General features: G+C 36.8%; 1 protein-coding gene across 1 annotated transcript; it reads right to left on the bottom strand.

The window, feature by feature from the left end:
- Positions 1 to 650: 650 nt before the first annotated feature.
- Positions 651 to 22,290, bottom strand: LOC135616833 (peroxisomal acyl-coenzyme A oxidase 1-like). The gene is made up of 14 exons (XM_065116501.1): positions 22,064 to 22,290; positions 21,126 to 21,234; positions 19,400 to 19,461; positions 16,521 to 16,730; positions 16,223 to 16,310; positions 15,985 to 16,147; positions 11,199 to 11,397; positions 9,283 to 9,480; positions 5,489 to 5,620; positions 3,459 to 3,579; positions 2,823 to 2,933; positions 1,591 to 1,660; positions 1,169 to 1,352; positions 651 to 1,063 (listed from the first exon to the last, which is right to left on the bottom strand). Exons 1-14 carry the CDS (start codon positions 22,205 to 22,207, stop codon positions 854 to 856), a joined length of 2,001 nt encoding a protein of 666 aa, XP_064972573.1. The 5' UTR covers positions 22,208 to 22,290; the 3' UTR covers positions 651 to 853.
- Between the last annotated feature and the right edge of the window lie 1,133 nt (positions 22,291 to 23,423).

Here is a 23,423-nt window from a genome sequence, read left to right as displayed (position 1 = left end):
TATGCTCCGGTGATGAAATAGGATCACAGTTACCAGTCAAAAACATGAGTACATGACAATAAGAGAAAATTATGCAATCTTGATAAATTGTGAATTCTCAATTTGTGATCAGATGAACTAAACGAAACTGAAGTTGAGATCCAAGACAACTAATGCAAGTCCAACTCAACAAGTCATATTTAGCCTGACATCACATTACTAGTATCGGATATTGAACACTTGGGTTCTCTTTGTGCATCCTTAATCTATTAACCACGTAACTCCCTGACCTTTCTTCACCCTTCCTCACCTCCATTTAGTAGATTAAACAATGCAGATAAAGTAGTTGCCTATACAGTAGATGAACAAATCCAGCATTCGTTGGATGATATGATCAGAGAAACTGCAAGGATGCTTCAGGCACATTATGCATGCTCAGTTCCACTTATCAGCAATTGTTAACTAGTAAACTGAAACCTATTTTACAATTGGAAACAAGGAATCTGAAAACTAGAAACATAAATTTAAAATTGATGATGTTCAAGGCTGATACAGTAAGGTGATTATTGTTCGATGGTTACTTTTGATTGAGTAAATACCATAGAATACAGAGTTCTATCAGTTTCAGTTTCCCATGTTATAAAATTAGTTGAACAATGACGACTAAACTCTCAATCCAACTAGCAGATCTTGACAATTATCCAAACTAGAAGTTAAAACATCTCACATAGACTTCTCAAACGGGTACTCTGCGTGTTTACTTCATAATTAAAAATAATAAATTTAAGGGTAAAAACAAGTATGGATTTCACCATATCCATTTATTACTGAAAGAGTAGAAAAGGAACTCCAGGTGTTGACTGAATTTAGATCTTCACATTCTTGACACTGTAAACTTCTGCTTAAGCAAGGGCCTAACATACTCGTGGTATCCATCAGGCACAACTGTGTCATTCAGTGGATCTTTCCATGCCTCCTCATAGAGTTTGGGGTACACATTGCCATCGTATCGACCAAGGATAGAACCCAAATAGTGATCTGTGTAGTTAAATGCGTCGACTAGTGCAACAGCATTTGGACGGACCTGTTAATCAGGGTAAGTCTCATTAATCAATCCACACAAGGCTGGAAAGGAACTTAAAAAGGCAATAGAAAATAACTCTAGGATATAGAGATAAACAACAAATACCTGGGCATATAGAAACCGCAGCTGCTCATTGGCTAGTGCACCTTGCTTGGGTGTAATATACCCAGTTGAGATGAAATCACCGAGATGCTTATGAACCAGAGAGAGAGCATATACATTGCAGAGAATCTGTAGCAGTTCCTTGACTCCATGTCCCTGTATGTCTTCTTTAACCTTGTCGATGAATCTGGAAATGATATGTATTGAAGTCACATATGTATGTTGTTTAATATGCTTCTGAAAGCACCATTACAAGATTGGGTGTTCATAGAATTGAGTTTGTGATGGTGTTAGGTAAACCAAAAGTTTGTATAATTCTAGGCCTATACGACAAGAAATGCATGTTAAGGCTTTAGTATGCCACATCACCTCATACTAGTACTTTTTACATGAAAAATGGCATTTGTACTAAATAGAATACTTACTTGGATACTATGATCAATTGACAATGGGCAATTGCCACCTCCAATAGATCAGCAGAAAGCTCAGAAAAACCTGAACATGTGTAGAAAAAATCACAAAGTAGAAAAATTTTAAAAGGGCAGCAGAAGCAACTCTAAATTGAAGCCTTAAGAACAACTGCCCTAGATTATAGCAGTTATTTCTATATCCCCAGCATATGAGACTCAAAATACTGGAAAAGTAGCAACAGCTCAATATGCATACTTTAAAATAAAAATGTCAGACAGAATTTAGCTAGAACTTGTTTTTTAAAACCATTTTAAATGGACTAACAAATTTCTTAAAGTACAAAATACAACAGTCCAAATGGGTACAACATATCTCCTGTATTAGATTGAACCTGCTAACTTTGCGCCTGCTTTTATGAAATGTTGCATCCTCATCTTAAAGTACAAAATAAAACCATCCAAATGGGCCAAATAAATTTCCTAAAGAGAAGGTGTGATTGACCAGTAACAGATGGTTCCAGTGCCGACACTTCAATGATAACACAATGATTCTGACCTTGCAATCAGTATCACCACCAAAATCTTTACTGACAAAATCAAATCAGAAAATATACTTCAACTCCAAATCCATCGATATAGTGAAGGTTCACAAATTGCTTATTGTCTTCTACTGGCAGTCTTAAGCAAAAACTGACTCCCAAATCCACATATTATAAAGCTTTAATGCACACCATTTCCTACTATCCTGGTTATCATGTAAAAGAATTAAGGCCTTTCAGATTCTGTATTATTTATTATTCATGCCAGACATTGACAGTTGCTTCATATTTTCCTAGTTCTCTGACACAAAAGTTTCAACACCACTGCCTCGTTATCACCATCATCATCATCAACTGAATTGTAGAGCCAAGTTTATTGTATTTGCCCAAAAACTTTCCTATCCAAGATTTCCACATGTTAAAGACCTAGGCACTTAAATAGTCATGTACTTTCTTCACTTCTAGAGCAGTAAATGACCACCACACGAGAACTAATGAGAAATAACCAAAAAAAAAAAAAGTTAGAACCAGCCACAAACAATTTCATTTTCCCTCTTTTACGAGAACATGTGACGTCTTCACCATAGATTATTAGACAAGCAATTGTACACATGCCAATCTGTATAGCATATTTATCATTTTAAAGACCTACTTGAGTGGAATTTAAATTCAACTATAAAAATTCAAATGCATGGTTGATAAACTAACCTTCTTCCTGGCTAGGAAACTTGCTAATATTTTTGGCACAATTAATAGCCAGTCTGATAGCTCTAGCTTCAAATGCTTCCAGTATAACCGAAGGTTTCAACCAGTCCTCAGCTGCACATAAAGACAAAGAAGAGTTGCAACTTGATGAAAGAAAAATTAAAAGCCACCAAACAGACTCTTTATTTAAGTACCAAAAGCTACCTTCCAGTATTTACTGCTCTGAGGCCATAACAGAGCATAACATAATGACCATACCAAAGTAACACCAACATAAGAAACATTTGTTTATGTTTTACCAGCAGTACACTATGGCATTAAGTTTTCAAATACTAGTCTAATATTGGCTTTGCAACTGATCGGATGTGTCCGTTAACCAGCAAACCAGGCAGTACTCAGGCTTGTACAGGACAGTATCACATGAAAATATGGAACAGTAATTTCGGACCAGTACAGACCAGTAAATACAGTAAATGTATAGGCCCAATTAGTATCTGAAACCTCTATTAGCTGCATTATAATGACATACCATATAGTCAACCAAATTCATCAGGGACAAGTACTTGGATCCTTGTTCTGTAAACTAAATTATTTGAAAAAAAAGGATAATGTTCTCACAGGAAATACTTCATGTTTTACCTGTGAGTACATCACATTTACTCTGCATCAAGTGTTGCACACTTCCCATATATGCTGTTGTACCAACAGGTTTTTTCCCTGATCCTAGTTGAGAAACAGTCTTCATAAGGAACCTTGCCACCTAAAACAACACAGCTATGTTAAAGAATAATTATTTACAATGAAACTTATGGTAAAAACATAGAAAATATTTTTTAATAGCCAAATACAAGGTGGTTATAACAGGAGTAGAGACATTTTGAGCTACTTGCAATTCATATCCACTCATGAGATTGGATATTTTCCAATTTCATCTTTAAGTGCTGTTCCAATTTAAAAAACAGCATGATCAAGAAGATGTGAAAGTTCTCATTGCTCTCTTTCAAAGCATCACTAGTATGAATCAGGAAACATCATTCATATCACTCATTTCACAGGCAAGATGATTTTATTTGCACTCCTCATCTGGCTCCTATCCAAGTGACAGTTTTGCAACTAAATCCAGATGTGGAGCAAAATTGGAAGATTCTGATTTTACCAAAGATCAGAACCTGGAGATGTTTCTTGTTTAGGTTCACAACGACAATAACTTTCACATGGAACTAGTTCACAAATGATAGGTAGATATCACTCATGGAGGCCAAGGAAGAAACAACAGTAATTTGGTGGACCATACAACACAAGTATTTGAAGACAGGTCACATAGAAGTAAACCAGGTTTTCTACTATTTTCAATGCTAAGCAAAGTTGAGCTATAACTTCCACAGAGAGCCTATGGTTTGGCTGTGAATTCTAACCAAGTTTGAGATATATATTACACCTGAAGGATGTCCTGCGGACACCTCCTTTCGGCCAAATGTTCCAACAAAATAATCATTGTCTATGTTAGGTTGTGTTGGACCTATAACCTCCACTAATCCTGGTCCAAGGGCTAAGCGAGTTACCTTAGAGCCAAGACTAGGAAGTGACAAAAATCCAATAACATTAATAATGAAGCCCACCACCATGCAGTGTTACAAAGTTTGTCCGCCACAAAGAAAGAATATGACATGATACTTTCAAGATCAAGTTCTATGAAATGAGCAACCGTTTATAATGAATGAAGAGAGACTCTGAAAGCTACATCCATTTTGTGATGACCAAAACCTGAAGCCATTTTAGCAAGCCCACAAAAAATTATCTCAAAGGTGCTCCTTGAGAGTGAGTAGTGAAACATATTCTAATGGTAATGATGTGGAATTTGAGACAACTAACAACTTTGTTGCCACAGACCACAATGATTGCCTTTCATTAGATTGGAAGTTTATCGGGACATATATCTTGCAACATGGCCAACAATACATCGGGACACAGATTGATCATACATATATGAAGAAGAGGAAGGACATCAAAAAGCAATTACAATGTGGTTCAATTTCCAGCAAATTCCAACACATATAGCCCAAAGTCCTTACTTCCAAAGCATGGTGTCCTCCACCCAGAAGGTTGATCCTAGTATACAACCACAGATCCTAGAAGAAATACATGGCATCCATTTGGCTGACCAGGTACAGGAGCTTAAATATTGGGTTAAATCATTCAAGAAGAGTGGGACCTCCTCAGTGTCATAGTGATGTGCAATAGTTGGCCTGAGCCCACAAGCATAAGCATCATTAGCTACATAGTTCATTGCAATTGAAGAATAGTTTTTCATAAGTCTAATGATACTTTAGATAAGATCCATAATACACAGTAGAGCATTTGATGGACTCAATGAGAGAGGATCAAACTAGAGTATGTGGTACACGTGGTGACTGATAATGAGATATCAAGAAGGTTAGTGAATAGTTGATGAATAATAGTGGGGGCAGTCCGCATACTGGTCCATGCCCATATTAGTCATACCGTTTTGGGCGGTACGGTGGTCCTTGGTCAAAACAATTGGTGCCCCAAATAGAAACAACAATTTCAAATCAAAATATAGTAGTAATGCAGCCATTTAGCACACTCATGCAGGTGATGAAAATTTTAAATTTGTAACTGTCAAAAGAGAAAGTGAAAAATATACTAACCTGCAGATGCAAAACAACATTATCTCCTTCGTAAGTGCAGGCAGGAACATAGACAGCAAATAACTCAGGAAGCCCACTGCTACAAAGATAACCATGGCCACCACATAGTTTTCGACATTCTTCAATGCCATCCTAAGAATTAGAAATATTAAGTTGTAGTTATAAATGGAAATTATAAATGAGCAAAGACAATTATCAAACATATCTGCCAGAAAAAGCTAAGAATAGATTGATGTCAACAATGGGCATTAGAATTTAGCTCTTGACCTCTAGTATTGTTATAAGAAAAATTTTTTCACCCTCTTTACAGAATTTCTTACAGAGCATGGAAGCTCATGAAGAAGCCAGATGTCGTAGCCTTTCAATATCATACACAATCACATTAAATACAACAAAGCAGATACAAATGAAAATGAAGAATCTGAAAGACGACAGCAACAACAAAAGAAACAATATTCAATGGAATGAAAGGCCATGTATTAATTTGCAGCTGTGCAGTTCCTTCCTTTAGAAAATCAAGTTTATTAGAGACTTTTGAACTAGCAAAATCTACTAAGTTCAGGATTATGATGGGAATATTAATTGGCAATACCAAATTCAGGATTATGATAAAAGAATTAGCTGGTAATAAATTGTCTCCAATTTGGATGGACCAGATAACGATGTGTGAAATTATGCACTTTTAAACAAGTTATAAGCCATACTTTTAGAGGCAAAGGATGGGCAACCGTTTTATGATGAGGAAGAAAGCATGAACAAAGAGAAAAGTCTTCTAAAAATCCAATTTTATGATGAGACCGTTCTGTTCATTGTAACATACAAGTTCATGGGGCTTGTCTTATAAGTGATGTGGGAGGTTTCAGCCCTTAATAAATGCACACTGATATGTTTCAGATCACTGATGACTTTAGAGTGTCTATAAGCCAAGATTTAGTTTAAGATTTCAAAGAGCAATTAAAAAGGGTAATAGGCCAAAAGTCTTTAATGACAACAATACCATCAAATTTTGGAATAAGAAAAATGTAGCAAAAGTTAAGGGGTCATAGAAAGTCTCAATCTGTCAAGCATGTAATCTATTTCCTCAATTTTTCCTTCAAGCCTGAGCAGTAGAAAACAAGAGTCTACATTCACTACACAGAGAAGTCCATAGAAATGGTACTATTTCTAAAAGAGGAGTCGACATTCCACCTCTTTGAGCAAATACAAGAATTATATTATTTTTTTGAATTTATTTATGTAACTAAGATATATTTTGCAGACTGAAATAGATACATAAACAGTGAGATGGGTAACCAGTCTAAGCAAATAACAGAACAGAAAGCACTTATGGTTTGTCTAGACATGAAATCCACAATAATCTGTCATTCATTTCAATACATACAAATAAAATGGATAAAAAAAATAGATACATAATTTGATGCTAATCAATCACATTCCAATCCTCACTACATAAAATGAATGATGGATGCATTTAGCTAAGGACACATCAAGGGAAGTTTAGTACAATCAACAGTTTCTAAAGCATAGAATTTTGGAGCAACAAGTACAAGATTATGATGGCAGTGTGTTGATGCTTTCAGCAATGATTTTTGTACCATGTAACATAATAATAGAAAGATAAGACTTAAGAGGGCAAAAAATTATCAGATTGGTCTTGCGTCATTGCACAACTTGGACGTGGGCAATGGATTAATAAAATCTAGACAATGATGTTCATCAATAGAAATTTGAGGGTCGAAACATAATGTGTTTGAAGAACAATTTTGAATTTTTGAAGTGATTATGCCTCTTAGATTGGACTAAACGATAAGATCAAAAGAGAATTATGAATAGAGCATAAGGAGATGGTGAAAATAAAAACTAACAATAAAAGGTGCTATGAATTAAGATATAGATATGAGGAGAGGAGTGAAGAGGATGACTTTATGATTTGCTACATCTTATAATAGCATTAATACACACTTCAAGAAAAGAGGTGGACATTTAATTACTTATAAAAATGGATATAATTATAGTCACATGATATATTTTCTCACTGGAAAGATAGAGTTACATGTGAGGACTGCATGGTGAAAGCCTGAAAAATCAACCTAAGTTAATCATTTTAAATATATATTTCACAAAATAGAAGAGAAAAAAATATGATTCATAGTTTTAATCAGGGTCTACCGTACCGAGTCGTACCGCCCGGTATGGGTGGTACGTACCGGTCCGACAGGTTTTCGGTACGCGGACCGACTGTTACCGGTCTGAGGCACTGTAGCACTGTAGCAGTACTACAGTACTCGGTACACCCAGGTGTACCTCTCGATACACCTGGGTGTACCGCTCGGTATACCGTACCGTACCGGCACCTAGCCCAGGTCGAAATACCGGTATGGTACGGTATTGCGAACCTTGGTTTTAATAGAACTAGATTATGGAATTTAGAAAACTACAATGTAAGGCCTTTTTAAAAATAAGATTGAGAAAGAAAAGGATTGGAGATTGGTTGATGACAATATTAATATCACAAAAGATTCTTGTAGAATCTAAGAGTAGAGGTATAACTTCAAAAGAGAGCTAGTTGTAGTGAGAAAATTCAAAAAACAATCAGTAGTAAAATATAATGTTTTACAGATTGATAAAATTGAAAAAACAAAGAGAATTTAGAAGACATATAACAGCCAAAAAAGAGGCAAAAGAAAGATTTATATCAAAACACAACCTTATGATAGTTTATTATAGTAAGCTAGGTATTAATAATAGAGAAAAGGTGTAGAGCTACATGTAAAAATATGGAATAATCTTAGTAAGACCAAAACAAGAACAAAGACTGTCTAAGATAAACATCTAAGATCACATAATCCTAGCAAATATTTGATAATATTTAAAATATTGACTAATCAATGTTTAATCTAAGGTTCACAATTTCGTACCGTATCGGAGTATCAAGATCAGCTCGATATGAAACGGTATAAGTATACCGAGCAATATGCTCTGGCATACCACTCGGTATATACATATATATATATATACATATATACATATAAAGGGCGATGTCGCCTCGTTTCTTCTCCCCGTGTGGGGAGAAGATATTTCTTCTCCTCGCGAAGCCTCGGCGACGTCATCGTTGAGGCTTCTTCTCCTTGCGCGGATAAGGAAAAGTAGCCGACGATGCAGAGGCCACGTCGCCATAGACGAGGAGGCGACATCTCATCTATGGCTTCCGACGAGGGAGGGCAATGACAAGTCTCTAGGTTTTCCCTTTTCTTCTCTCTCTTCTTCCTTCTCCCTCAGCTAATACCGCCTTGTAGCAAGCCGCGACGGTCGAAATCAACCATCCTCGACTGATTTCACATGATAACGGGGTGGAAATAGCCCCAATCGACAGTACCACCCGATACGGGCGGTACCATTCGAAATTAAAAACCTTGGTTTCATCCCACTTTTAAAGATCTTCTATGCTAGTTATTTGAACTTAAAAAAATCTTCCTCGAACAAGAAAAGATTTGCTAAAAAGAAAAAGTAGTCTGTTCCTTGAGGTGCCTTGCCCGTGTCCTTTAAGGCGCTCCGGCCTCACCTTGCCTCACCCGAGCATCTCAGTGAGTGCCCAAGCTTCTTTTAACAATACTGTTTCTACATAATAACTTAAGCAACTTTGGAATACAGTAATTGACAGATTACACAAAAGAGTGACAGTATAGGTCAATGATGCTATCTGATACAGATTTCAAGTGTTTGAGTGCAAAAACACCTAAAATAGAACAAGCAATAGCAGAAAATTAACTGTATATGTTAAACAATTCACATACTGCAGTCACAGAGGTTGTCAAAGATTTCAAACCAGCAGTGCATGCATGAGCTTCTGGCAATGTTGAGAAATCATTTGCTTGCAGTCTCTCTGTTACATCCCTATAGAGCCATTTCAACCATTCACCAACAAACCTAAAAGCATATGCTGAGGCCAACAGCGGAAAGAGTCTGCTTTGCTGAGTTTTATAATCAATGACCTATGTAAAGGAAACTTAAGTAAGAAAAGCAAAATGTAACAAGAGGATGCAGAACCATCTCTTAAAAGTTATATAAAGGGAAAAAATTTGAAAATCAAAGATATGAAAAATTAAATTCTGAACCTTATAACAAGCATTAGATTGACTTTAGATAACAGTAAATTCCAGACATATGTAGTGAGACAAGAGGATGAAGTAAACAAATCAGATGGAATATATATATATATATATATATACATATAATATGACACTAGGCATTTTTAGAGATCACCGACTGAATAAATAATTACCGTTATCAGTAATTCAGTATATTAAACATTTCTGATTGACTCACTGCATCATATTTTAAAGATAAAAGACCATAAGCAGCATCTCAACCCTAAATAATACCTGCAATCTTGGTTTACATTAATAAAGAAGGGTTTATGTAACCGGTCGATATTTTTTAATGTTCAAAAGAGGAGAGAGGAGAATATGGGCACTATTAATATTCTTCAGTCTTAAATCTTAGCATTTTTTTTTAAAAAAAAAGAAGATGAAAAAAAAGAATATATATTTTACAATCTTCAGTCCTCTATCTATTGGTATTTTCTGGAAGCCACTCAATGACAGGTATTTGGTATCCTAAAGGAAATTTTCCAGGCTTCCCATGGATGTTACAGAGTTGGGCTACAAATCTGGAAACCCATCACATCTGACTTGCCAGAAAACCTTTGTCAGTCTTTTATGGTTTTACCAACGTTATGATAACAAAACATTGATTCAATTGGCTACTAACGAATAAATTTTAAGTGCTTAATTCATATAGCCATGCATGGTAGCAAATGGTTTGATGATTCATCAATCATTAAAAAACAAGCCAAAAACAGCAACAAAAAAAAAGGCTAGCTTAAAAGCTCAAAGGAAGACTGCAACATGGATATCTGAATGTAATGCTGGAAACAGACTCTCAGATTACTGCTGACTGTATTGAGAAAAGGAATTCTCCACCTTAGGAGATATGGAACATGTTCAGGAATATACAAAGTCTAACTGGCCAGATGAACAATTTTTCTTGTAAGCATTGCTATAGGGAATGCAATCAGGCTGCTGCTGTTAGGGGTCAAACTATGAGAGCTGATATGTTTTGGAAGGAACAACTTCCTTTGGATCTAGCATCCTTTTTTTTACTTTTGAAATACATATATAGTTCTTTTCCTTTTGCATAAAAAAAAGGGCTCAACAGAAGATTTGTGTAAAGGCAGTTTTAGCATGTATGTGTGTGGTTACTTAGCACATAAAGTACAATTGTAGTATCACATGGATTTCATACAAATCCAAAATGTCATAAGGATGCAAGTCAAAAACTAATGAGGAGAATATAAATTGGGAAACTTGATCAGCCTACCATCTTTTTCCCACTCTGCTTTTCCTCTCCTCAGTAATGGAACAAGTTAGGTATCAAGAGAGTTGACATGTGTACTAAGATACTCTAGCCATGAAGTAAAAGATTGAACCTTGGACACCTAGTGTGCCTAGAAAAATCTTACCATTCTCTGGGATGCTTACGAGACTTCTATGAGGCCCATCAAGACAGTAAAATCAGTAATATTACACACATTTAAGACAGTAAAAACAGTAATATTATTTGACAGAAGTATTTGTTTCTAGTTAGTGTAACAAATTTATGTCCATTATGTCATAGTATATTTTTTCAGCATAAAGCACAAGAACTGTACCTGAGTCTCAGGACAACCATCCTGTGATCCAAATTGCCTACGAACTGCGCTATACCTCACAGCAATGCACACAGCTCGAGATAGAGCCTTAGATGCATCAGAGACAATTGTTTGACGGACATAAACCATTGTACCATACAAAAGCTGCCTTGGGACATCAGATTGCACAAACTTCCCTTCCCTTGTGACTTGTGAGACCCTGCAACAATTTTAATAATCAATTGATGTTTCACTTTTTAGCTAGCAGCTTACAGGTTTTATATTATAGTTTCAACATTGCAGCACATTTTTATCACTCTAGCAAATTAAAAGAGTTAGTCGAATCTAGAGAGGTTGATCTTCCCTATAGAGAGCGAAAAGAGGAGACAGCAAGGGAAAGTGGGAAACAATAGTTTTTTTACAAATATAATGCTGATTAGATATGACAGACAGATCAGACGTTATATCCAACTCATGGTACAAAGTCAACCAATAATCTGGATATGACATAAAAATCAACAACAAACAATCATATCTATATTCAAGAATTGGCATGAGTGAGATGGGCCAACCATTCTTGAACGACCACAAGAATGCATAAAGACAAGTGCTCTATCAGTTGCAATTATTTGGGTCTCATCTATTTAAACTCAGTCATAGGAGATGCAAAATTATACGCCTGGAGGTATATTTCTGAAAATTTGAAGGCATTTATTTGGATATAAAATAGAGAGCCAGACATTTAATTTGCATATTAATTCTCTCTAACTAGAGTGGGTGTTCACACATAAATCCCATCGCAAAAGAAGTTTTTATAAGAGACAACTTATTGTTTCCCTCCTTTAGGTTTGAGACATTATAGTCTGCAAGACATGGATCAGCAAAAGGGTTCTAATTCTGAACAAGAGCCTTGGAAAACTACCTGATTTAAGATAATATAAGAGAAGTTATTGGTAGAGGAAAGTAGAGTAAATGAGGGCAGGATGAAATGTCATAAATCTTGCATTTTAACCCTCTTCTACCTCTTTCTCAATTGCGCTTATGCCTACTTGTATTTCCAAATAATTTTAAGCATGCAATCTAAATGACCCCTCTTCTCTTCCTTATTCCTAGGGCCTAGGTTCACGCCAAAATTTTCCATGTTAGGCAAAGTTCCACATCAACATGATAACTACCAACTACAGAAAATATTGACATGCTCTTAATGTCATCCAGCACAAATTGCTGATAAAAATATTATTTTGTCATGCCAACGTACCAAGCAATGTAGTATCCTCATATTATACCGTCTTGTTACAACCACCTAATAAGATGCCACATGCACAAAGAAAGAAAGGTTAACCTCGTGTAGTCCAATAAGGACAGTGAGAAGAAAATATTATTATGGCAAACACGTAGGTTATGCCGCCACTGCCCACCAGTGAGACAAGCAACACAAAGGAACTATACCTAATTTGGCACAAAAAGATCTAGCAAACAGGCTAAACAATCACATACAAAGGGGCTGTAGCCCCGATGATCAGCTAGCACTTTAATCGAACAGAAAGTGAGTCCACAAAGGAGGTTGTGTCACCCCACAGACTTATAACCAAGGTTCATCTAGCCTTGTGACACCCAGTGGTTCCGGTTGCTAAGATGACTAATTTTTCAGACCACAAGGCTGTCAGTTTAAGACAGTAAATGAGGTTGTTTTGATCAGTTTCCTCTCTGCGTGATGTGCTCAGCTAACTCTGCTAGTGAGGTTTACAAACAAGAAAATCAAAGCAAACAGGCTGTAAAACCTAGCAAAATGAGTCTACAAAGGGTACTGCATGCCCGGTACAAGCTAACTATATGAAAAACAGTTCAAAAATATGAAAAAGCAAGAACACCACATGAACAAGAGTTGTCGTCACTCATTGCTGCCCGAGTGCCTTGCTTCTTGTCCAGGCGGCACGCTAAAGAGGCGCCGCCTGGGCGCTCGCCCGAAGCGTCCAACGCTTGGGCTCGGGCGAGCACCCGAGTTAAACCAGGCGACCCCAGTGCTTTAGTTGGTTCGATCAAACCAACTAAAGCACCAATATCAACCTCCCAGCATCCCTCTCTTGACTTCCCTAACCCTAACCCTGCTCGCGATTCTACCACCAATATTTCTTCTCCATTGTCGCTGCCTCTCTCCACTGTCGTTGCCTCTCTCCGCTGTCGCTGCTCTCCGCTGCCACCGTCGTTGCTCACTGCCACTGTCGCTACTTGCCGCTCCTGCTCCCGCTGTCGTTGCTTACTGCTACTGCTACCATTGTCGCTGCCACTATCGCTGCTCGCCGCCGCTGTCATTGCTTGCCATTCTCATCGCTCCCGTTGCCGCTTCTCGCCGCTCACCGCTACAATCTAACACTTACTCTTCTCACATCGACTCAATAACATAGTCTCAATTTCGATATGTACCACCTGGAATGGGCGGTACATATCGGTCCGAGAGGATACGGTACGTAGATCGTCCTCTACCGGGTCGTACCAATGTTTTGACCAGTACCGAGGCGTACTGACCGGTACCGAGGCATACCGACCGGTACCACCTCGGATTTCAACTGTTACCGAGGCATACCGATCGGTACGCCATGGGGTGGTAGGTGAAGGTATTTTTTAGGTTTTAGGATGTACCATCGGTATGCCCTAGTGTACCAACGGTATATATCGATACGTACCGTACCACGCAGAGCTCGGTATGCCAATACAGACCGGTATTCATAACCCTGCTCGATAGTATACTAGTAACAGTATATTGATAACTGTATATTAGTAACAATATTTTTTATTTATTATATTAATAAAATATTATTTTGATTTTCATACTAATAATTTTTATTTATTTGAAATTATTATTATTGACTTATTGTTTTGAATTTTGAGACTTTTTGTTAATGTGATATTGTGATTTTACAATATTTTCTTAATTTAATATCATATTTTATTTAAATAATTATATTTATTAATTATATTATATATTTTTATATTTTAGTGTCTCACTTCGCTCGGGCGAGCGCCTAGCGCCTCAGACATTTTAAATCACTGCGACTAGCATTGCAAAGCTATGACAACATTCCATGCAGCCCAATGCCTCTATCAATTTTTTAAACTATTTTAGAGTGCCTCCTTTTTTTTTCTCCTTATCCTCCAATGCTTCTCTCTCTCCCTTATTTTTTTCTCAGATTCACTCACATATCTGTTGCCCTTATTGTTGTCACCACCACTTGCTGCTTGGCCATCATCGTCCGCTGCCTATCGCCTTGGTGCGTGACCACCATTGCTCATAGTTTGGCTACCACCCAATGCCTCACCACTGCAACCCTGCTACCTCGTTGCCACCACCCAACAGCGGTGCCTTCGTTGTTGCTGCTCTACCTAGTATCTGATATTTCTACTCCATCTCCTGTAGTTCTCCTCCACCTTTTTTCTCCCCTTCTATCAATCCTCTTGCACCTTTTCATCCTCCTTTGCGTTTTTTCTGCCCCTTCCTTCTCCTCTTGCTCTCCTCCTTCTCCTTCTCTGCTCCTCTCCCTTTTTCTATTTGGCATGTGTCAACTGGTATACCGATGAACCATGTTGATAAGCTGATATGTGCTAGACCTGTACCAGTTTGGCCAACGGGTTACAGGTCTTGGACCAAACCTAAAACCTTGGATAGAATTATCCATTTCATGGTGCAGTTTAAGTTCATCCCAGACTAGAGCAAACTTCCAAAGTTCTCTTAAGAAAAATACTTCTTAATGCATGGACCAAATGTGCACAAGATGAGACTTACCCACAAGAACATCACAAATCTACTTTCTTGCTCTTTTGCCTGAAGGATATTATTTCACAAGAAGCCTTGTTTTACCAATTGATGTGCAAAACTTGTCATTTTCCCACTATACAATATCCTCGTATAACTATCATCCTTCTATGCATAATTAACACCATCAAAATCACTATTTCCAAAATATTTTACATAAGGTTTGCAATTTCAGTATGTACAGGCATACCGAGCCTTGCTTGGTATGGTACGTACCGAGGCATACCGACGGTACACACAGCGATATGCGGCATATGCCTAAAATAGCTGAAAACAGTAATACATATTGTATCAGTGTTTTCAACTATTTTACTTTTTTAGTTATTTTAGCTAAAATAGTTAAAAGGTTGATAACAGTCGAAATTGACCATTATCATCGCTTGGTACAGGATGGTAACGATTAAAATTTCAACCGTTATCACCTGACACAACCTCGTACCGCTCGATACGGAGCCAAAAATTTGGTACCGGGCGGTCTGCGTGCCGAGAGACTCTCGGACCGATACGTATTGTCCATACCAGGTGGTACACATTGAAATTAAAAACCATGATTTTCAACAACATAAAAGTTACTAGTTAGTTCTCCCATATGATGACAATTAACAAAACCTTTAGTAGCATAGACCACTTAAGAAATAAGGATCACAAAGACACATGGATGTCAAATAGAGAGAAGTAACCAATTGAGTATGTTTTAAAGAAAATTTTGAATTATGTCAAGAGTTTTCCAACTTCAGTGCTATTTAAACTAACAAATTTTTCCAAAGAGATTGTCAACGGGGAATGCTAATAGTGTCAATAGGATTGGCATGACAAACAAAAGCAGTCAGACATTAACATGTATTTAAAGAAAATGGAAAAGAAAGCTTGGAATGAGAAACAACCACACTTTTGCTACACATACATGTGCAAGAAAACGAAACAAGTACCAACAAAAATAATGGCTATCCTCTACATAACATAAATCAAATGAAGAAGAGGCATGACTCAACTAACCGCATCAACATTTGATTTCTTGGTATGCGCACATGATCAAACCGCAAAACACCATTATCCATTGTGTTGTATGCACCATTTCCAAATTTTGTACCAATGTCACCAACAACAATGCCAGGAAGAGGTGAGTGGTCATCCAAACTTCGTAACTGGACTATGAAACCTGGAAAGTCACAGCACTTAGTATATGATAAGGACAAACCACCAAAAATAATCTTCCAAACATGTCAAAAAATACCATTTATCCCATGATCTTTTCCATCTGTAATCAGTCGAGCATAGACAACTGCATGAGTAGAGATTTTTCCTAAACCACCAGGCCACCACTGCCAACAACAATGATGTACATTATAATCATTCAAAGATATGGAAGATAAATCTCAATAGCATTATAAACAAATTGGAAAAAGAAAACAATATTCTAATCCAAGTGTGATGATTAAATCCAAATTATTGTACATAGATTGTTTAAGGTAAAAGGGAACTATCACGAAATCTTAATGGATCTCATCAATAATCATGATGCTACTACTCACCTTGCTTGAAGTAAGTGTAGGGCTATGAATAATGAATTCATCAGTTTTGGGATCAAATGTTGCAGTTGTTTCAAGACCTTGAACATTCGAGCCATGACCGAGTTCAGTCTGTGCGTAGCATCCAATTATTTGCATCTTATAAGCCAGTGGTAACCACTTCTTTTGTTGTTCATCGGTTCCTTGTCCTTTTATGGCAGGAACAAACATTCCCTGTAGAGAAAATTCAACATCTATTAGTTGACGAAGGCAATGTAAATAAAAGATAAGCATACATATGTTTGCCAATGACAACAGGAAAATTTCCTTGTACCAAAAGAAGGAAAAGATGAACGAAAAAACAATTACTAATTTAGCATACAGCACAAATTTAATATAAAAGCTATAGAAAATTTGAATGTTAAACATTCATAGTAACTCCCACAGGTACATCCAGCTTAACTAATCTAGCTGTCAAAAATATGCAATTCAACTCCATGAGCTGTAAAGGATGCTTAAACAATATGTCAAAGTACTACAGCAAACATGATAAATGGCACAATTGATTATAGATGACCAGTTAACATGTAATGTCACAAGCAGTAGACAATATTGGGGAAAAAAATTACTTCCAACAGCATCCATGAAAAAGAAAGTAGTAACTGGCACACAACTATGATAAAAGAAAAAGGGCCGTTTTTATAGACACGAGTATAAGCAAATCCTATAAGACAAATTGGCCGGCCAGGCCATCACTAGAGTATGATGCTTCCCACATGCTGCCAACCAGGGAAGTGGATATAGGTCGTAAAATCAAAATCAAAATTAAAAACAGAATCAGCTAGTGTCAAAAACTTAATATTAGATGGATTTACCAGGGAAAAACAAGATTATTATTGACAAAGAAATAAATTTAAATTTAAAAATCTTTTAAAAATAGAAAAAAGAAACCATTAAAAAATTATGCAAAAAATATTTATTGTATTTTATAAAATGTGAATGATATCATTAATTTAAACTTTTTTAATTAATAACAAATATCATTCAGAAGAATTTATAATAAAATGAAAAAAAAAAAAACTAACACATTAAACATTATGCTGATGATAATTGCCAATCAAATATCACTAAATTCCAACTAAAAATAATCAAGTCAACAGATTAAATCAATTTATAGGCCACAATAAAAAAGCCTACAAGTCACAGAATATTTTATTTCCAGCTGATGCCCTACTTCGAAAAATATTGAATTTCCATCTGCCGGTCCTCAACTGGATCAAAATCTGCTGATTCTAGAAACAGTTAGTGTGGATGGTCCAACAACTAAAGTGGTCAAACTTAGTTAATATATTTTGGTCTTCTTTTATAATGCCCCACTTAATCCTATATCAGACACGGATGATAGATTGTTTTGGTATACCTGGTTTCTTGAGTTTAAAAGTAGTAACTTGTCTATTGAGCCATGTGATTTAACCCTTGGAGCATCCAAAATACTGGGTTTAGGTCTGTCCAACAAATTCAGACAATTATCATGAACCTTTTGTTGAAAGCATGCCAGGACATGTAACAAACAACATGGCATCTGTCAAGGTGCAAACTTGGGGTCTACATGCTCAACACAACATGCCAATCCAGTATATAAACTGCATTAGAGACAGAACGTATAGGAACTCAAACCATCTAGTTATTGCTGAGAACTTCCAAAGAAAATCAGGCCAAATCCATGACCCTCAATTTCCCAAGGATAAATTGAACTTGGAGTCATTCATTACTGAATCTAAATCATCTGTTTCTCAAAGTCAAACTTGATTTGCTTCAATCACTTACAATCAATTACTGATTACTTCCAAAAGAAAAGTTGGCCATCTGACTAATTAATCAAACTTACTGTGACAAGCTTCAATGAGTTTCATCCAGGTTTTAGCTGGTTCAGATTAATTTTGACTGGTTTTGATTTGGTTCCAAACTTCCAATTATCTTAAAGGCATACAGGCCAAGTTCAGACTTGAAAACTACTAGTAGGATTCATGGATATCTGGCCTTGTGTTGAACAAGATCATATCAATCCTCCGTAGTCAGATCTTGATCATTTTACAAAGATCCCAAACCAATTTAAGTTATTAAAAAAATGATCTTAGGATCCAGTACAACCAATCTGAATCCCAGATTTTCTAGTTGACATGAAACTCCAAAGCCCATCTCGATCCAAAGAAGCCAAGCATAGATTTTTCAAATTAGATTGTATGTTGATAAATTCATCTCCATGAAAATACACATGAGAAGACAGGACCCAGCAACAGATTGGAGCAAGATTCACATATCCCTCATAGAACATGGGTGAATTTTGGAATTCCTTCTGATGGGGAGGGATAGGAATAGTAACTGCAAATACATCTTCAATCAAAAGTGAGGATGAAATCATTGCCAAGGAAAATAACACATAGAACCTTGAGAATTCCAGTAAAACCTACATCCGCGATACCATTAGATTCATGGATTTGGGTGATAGAACATATGTCAATTCCTAAGGCAGCAGAATTATTTTCATTTCATCTCATTTAAGATACAGAATCTCAGAAAATAATGAGCCTCTTTTTCAATCCCTAAGAAGCTAAATTTGCTACATTAGGAATCAAATAATGAAAACCCTTGTTGTTTTGTTTCACAATTAAAGATATTAGAAAGTTGAATCATAATGTATATCATATTGAGAAACAAATTAAAGAGGCTACCAAAGTACAATATAATGAACACTGATTTGTAACAAATAGTAACAAATGAGATCATTTTAAATGGCCAATAACAATATCAGCAAGAATAACATGTAATACAAGTCATGTACCCATTCTAGATGATTCTGGTACTATTCCAGAAGAACATTTAGTAGGCAAAGAGATTCTCACCCAGTGGAGATCCACATAACCAGGTTCATCCACGAAGATTCTTAACATAGAGGCTTCTTCTTCTGCACAACAGAAAATAAAATGATTACTGCACAAACAAAATGGTAAATATGTGGAAAATAATGCAAACCAAAAATTGAGTGGCTAATGTTAGCAAGTCAAAAAATCCAATTTTCTTGGGCAAATGTTAGTGAGAACCACTGTTTTCTGTTTGCCCTTTCACTTTTCTCCACCAAAAGCTTCTCATTTTGTCGATATCAGTTGCAATAGCACAGAGGAAGATAAAGAATACTGAATTGAGCAAAGCCAAATATTCACCTAACAGTTCGATCATCAGAACCAGCTATGACCAAGTATGGTCACACCAATTGGCCTGGGTTGGAATATTCTGTAAGAGAAAGCATCAGTTGCTCTATGGTAACCATAGCCAGAGAAGCTAACATAGCTAGGCCAAATTTTGGCATGTGTTGTTATGCATGGGAACAAATCGAATACCGTGACAAAATTTGTTGGCACACTCCCATGCCACAAAATGGCAATACTCGATTAAGACCACAGGACTCTAAGTCGACCATTAGTTGACTCACTCGAACTCTATCAGAACTCCTGCTTGATGTCATCCAGTATAAGATTTATGGGTTTTATAAGATGCAGATGAAGAAAGGTGTGAACACAGGTAAAGAAAAAGCTACAAGGATGATACACATAGCATGTAACAGACTTTCTTTTATTTCAGATTAAGTAAAGATTTCTGAAGCATCACTGTCATCTATATGTTGATTCACAAGTGCTGTAGCTTCAAAAGTTTGACTGCAGAATTGGAGCAAGTTGGTGCAACTCATTTTGTGAGAATAGAAGTTCTTGTAGTTTTTCTGGTATGCTGCAAAATTATCTAGTAAAGTATTTTTGCTAGGTTTTCAATATGTGAGTTCAACTAGAAGAATATTTGTGAAAATGTACCGAAGAGAAAGAAAGGAAATAGAGATCATGTAGTGAGGAGGTGGATTGGGGGAGCATATTATCCAATTGTCACTGCACCATATAGATATGGATTGTCACTACAAGTCAACAACAAGCTACCAAGTATCATCACCTGTGTTACTTGGACACTTATCAATGGCCACTAGACTCTGGCTTAGTGTCCATTACACTGTCTTAACAACTAATGACCTTTGTTTATATTTACCATTAATTACCCTTCTTTCTCCATTATCTCTATGATTAGAAATTTGCCTCGGTCCCAGCACAGTTGTTAATCGCTTACCCCTTTTTCCTTCTGTGACTGTCCTTTTGTCTATGGGAGCCCTTTGCTTTTATCATTTCTTGTTATTTATTAACCACTCATCGGAAGTCTTTTTATACCATATACTTTCCTCCCTCAACTTCACTGGAGTCTCTTTTCATCGATCTACATGATTTTCGAAGAAACCCTATCCTATCTTGGTAGTACTATACCACGCCTCAACTACTTTCTTGTCAGGTTTTCAGACAAGGGGCTTGGCATCTTTAAGAAAAGAAAGGTTAAAATTATTCCTAGGACTGAGGTGATGACCAAAAATTTTAGGCCAAGAAAGCACTCATTCAAAAATAATGCTATCCACAAAAACATTTACAAGCATTTTAGCTGTTAGGTTAGAGACATAGTCATGTTAGTCATATATTTAATATTGCAAAATAGAGGTTGAAGAGCTTTAGACAAACAAACTTCGAAAGCAATAAAAAATACCTGTAAGGCGTAGCTCATTAATGCGCCTCCACGCATGAGCAGCTTTTCTTAGCGTGTTCTTGAACAATTCCTTCCGCCCAAGCATCATTCTATCATCTTTTTTAAATACCTAAAAAACAACATGAAACTTCTCAAGATTGATTTATAATAATGCTTAAACATTCTAGAAAATATGCATGCACATAAAAGTGCAAAAAGATTTGAAAAGTGATTAACAAAGCTTTCTAAGAACAAAATCAATGTGAGTCAAAATAAATTACTTCAGATAATAGATTATCTGCCCACCTAGGCAACTGTCAGATTGTAATGACATACAAACATCCAATTATACATAAGTGCTACTTTAAGCAAATGGGCAGTAGAAAGATGTTTACATTTTTAGCACAAAAATAAATGGACCATTTAAATAGGCACTCAATGCCATAAATTTATTGAACTATAATGATCTAATTAATGGGCTTCCATACTCGTCAAACAATATCAATGCCCATTAATGGTAATTGGATCCTAGTGAAGATACTAATTTTTTCCCTAAATTTTACAACCATATCAACGATTAGTATTGCATTCATTATGTTGGTATATTTAATTATTTCCGCTATGATGCTCTTATAGTTGCAGAGGTTACAGTTGCTAGTTTGCAGAACCATACTAGGATCTAAAACAAGCTATGCGAAGTGATGTAAAGAACAAACGTCGCATATTTTCTTCGCAATTCTTCTTGAGGAACAATCTTGATGAATTCAAGATCAGATCGAGATAATTTGGGGTAAAAAATTGCAGGATGTCATGTCCTAAGGAGTAAGGACGAACCTAACAAATTATTCAATTTTTTGCCGACAGTTTGCTACAAAAAAATAAATAAGGAAATAAATTAGGCGAATATATCAAGAGAAGAACGGGCGAAGAAAAGGGAGGGAGGGAGAAGGAGAGCAGACCGGATCGCTGGCGACGAGTCGGGCCATGCGGTCGGCGACATCGACGGCGTGCTTGGAGCCGGCCCAGGCGATCTTCATCGCCTCCACGTCGAACTCGGCTCTGATGCGCTCGTGCGCCAGGTGATCCACCGCCGCTCCCTCCATCCTCTTCCGCTCGCTCGACGATCTCTCCTCTCTCCTCTTTCTCCTCCGCCCCAATTAAATAAGCCAAAGCTACTCTCCACTTCTACCCCGCTCGGTCAATCATTATATGCACACACGGAAACCTATCAAGGTTCAACCACCGATGAATCTCTCAACTAAGCACTAACCCAAATCTTGTACCTTCCATGTGAATGGAAAAGAGAGTGAGGGCCACGTGGGTCCCTTTGTTGTCTTCTTTGGATCTTTGCGTATCTTTTCGTCGGCCTTTTAATGCCTCTTCAACGTTGGTTTTGGGTAACCGACAGCCACGTCACTGTCGACCGACCAAGGAGGTCAGTGGTAGCCCGCCAATTACTACCACGTGCTTCATCTGCAACTCGATCAGATCACGTTTTGACATTTTACTAAATCAATATAATTATTTAACGCCACCATCTCATTGGATATTTGTACTACGTGTTTCCTTGTAGAGAAATTTTGCCAACTCAATAGGAACTTAAACCGACAATTATGTCACCTTCGTGGATAATTCCGCCACGTATCTGTCATTAGGTGGCAATTCTGCCACCTCAGCCACTACATTAGTAGGAAGTGTCATCAAGCAGTTGTGCCACTCCAACAACATCCCCCTTACATAGTGTAACTGTGCCACCTAAGTAGATCGTTGCGTCTCGATAACTGTCCCAACTAACCTAACCATCGAGTTAAACTTTCTAACAAATAAGATTCGAAAGTGACAGACACTAAATTGACATCCCAATCTATCAAAATCGGCATAAAAAATATTTATTGAAATTTCACATATTATTATTGGGTCATAATATTTATTATATATTCATATCATCACAGGTAAAGAAAGTTAATTACTGGGAAAAGGACTGAGATAATTTTAGGAATTTGAGTATTAATTTAGGACAGAAATATTTCTAGCGTTCATTAATAGTATAAACTAATTTGAGGCGTTGATGGATAAAGCAAAAGCTGTCCCTTAAATAATACCATCTGGTAGTGTGTATATTTTATCTGCAGATTCATGTAAATCTACAGTACCGCTATTACCTCCTAAGCAACTGCGGAAGTAATTTTGATGTCGGAGCTATTCCTGTAGGTCGAATCTTCAGCGATCTCAAGGACGGATCCCTACGAGATGTCCTGCGTTGGCAGCACACAAACACACATATGTCACTCTGTTCGTGGCGGCCTGGGGATGCAGACC

The sequence above is a fragment of the Musa acuminata genome, chromosome BXJ2-7 (assembly GCF_036884655.1).
Source record: "Musa acuminata AAA Group cultivar baxijiao chromosome BXJ2-7, Cavendish_Baxijiao_AAA, whole genome shotgun sequence".
Classification (NCBI taxonomy): domain Eukaryota; kingdom Viridiplantae; phylum Streptophyta; class Magnoliopsida; order Zingiberales; family Musaceae; genus Musa; species Musa acuminata.
This window is presented reverse-complemented; position numbering and strand designations above follow the sequence as displayed.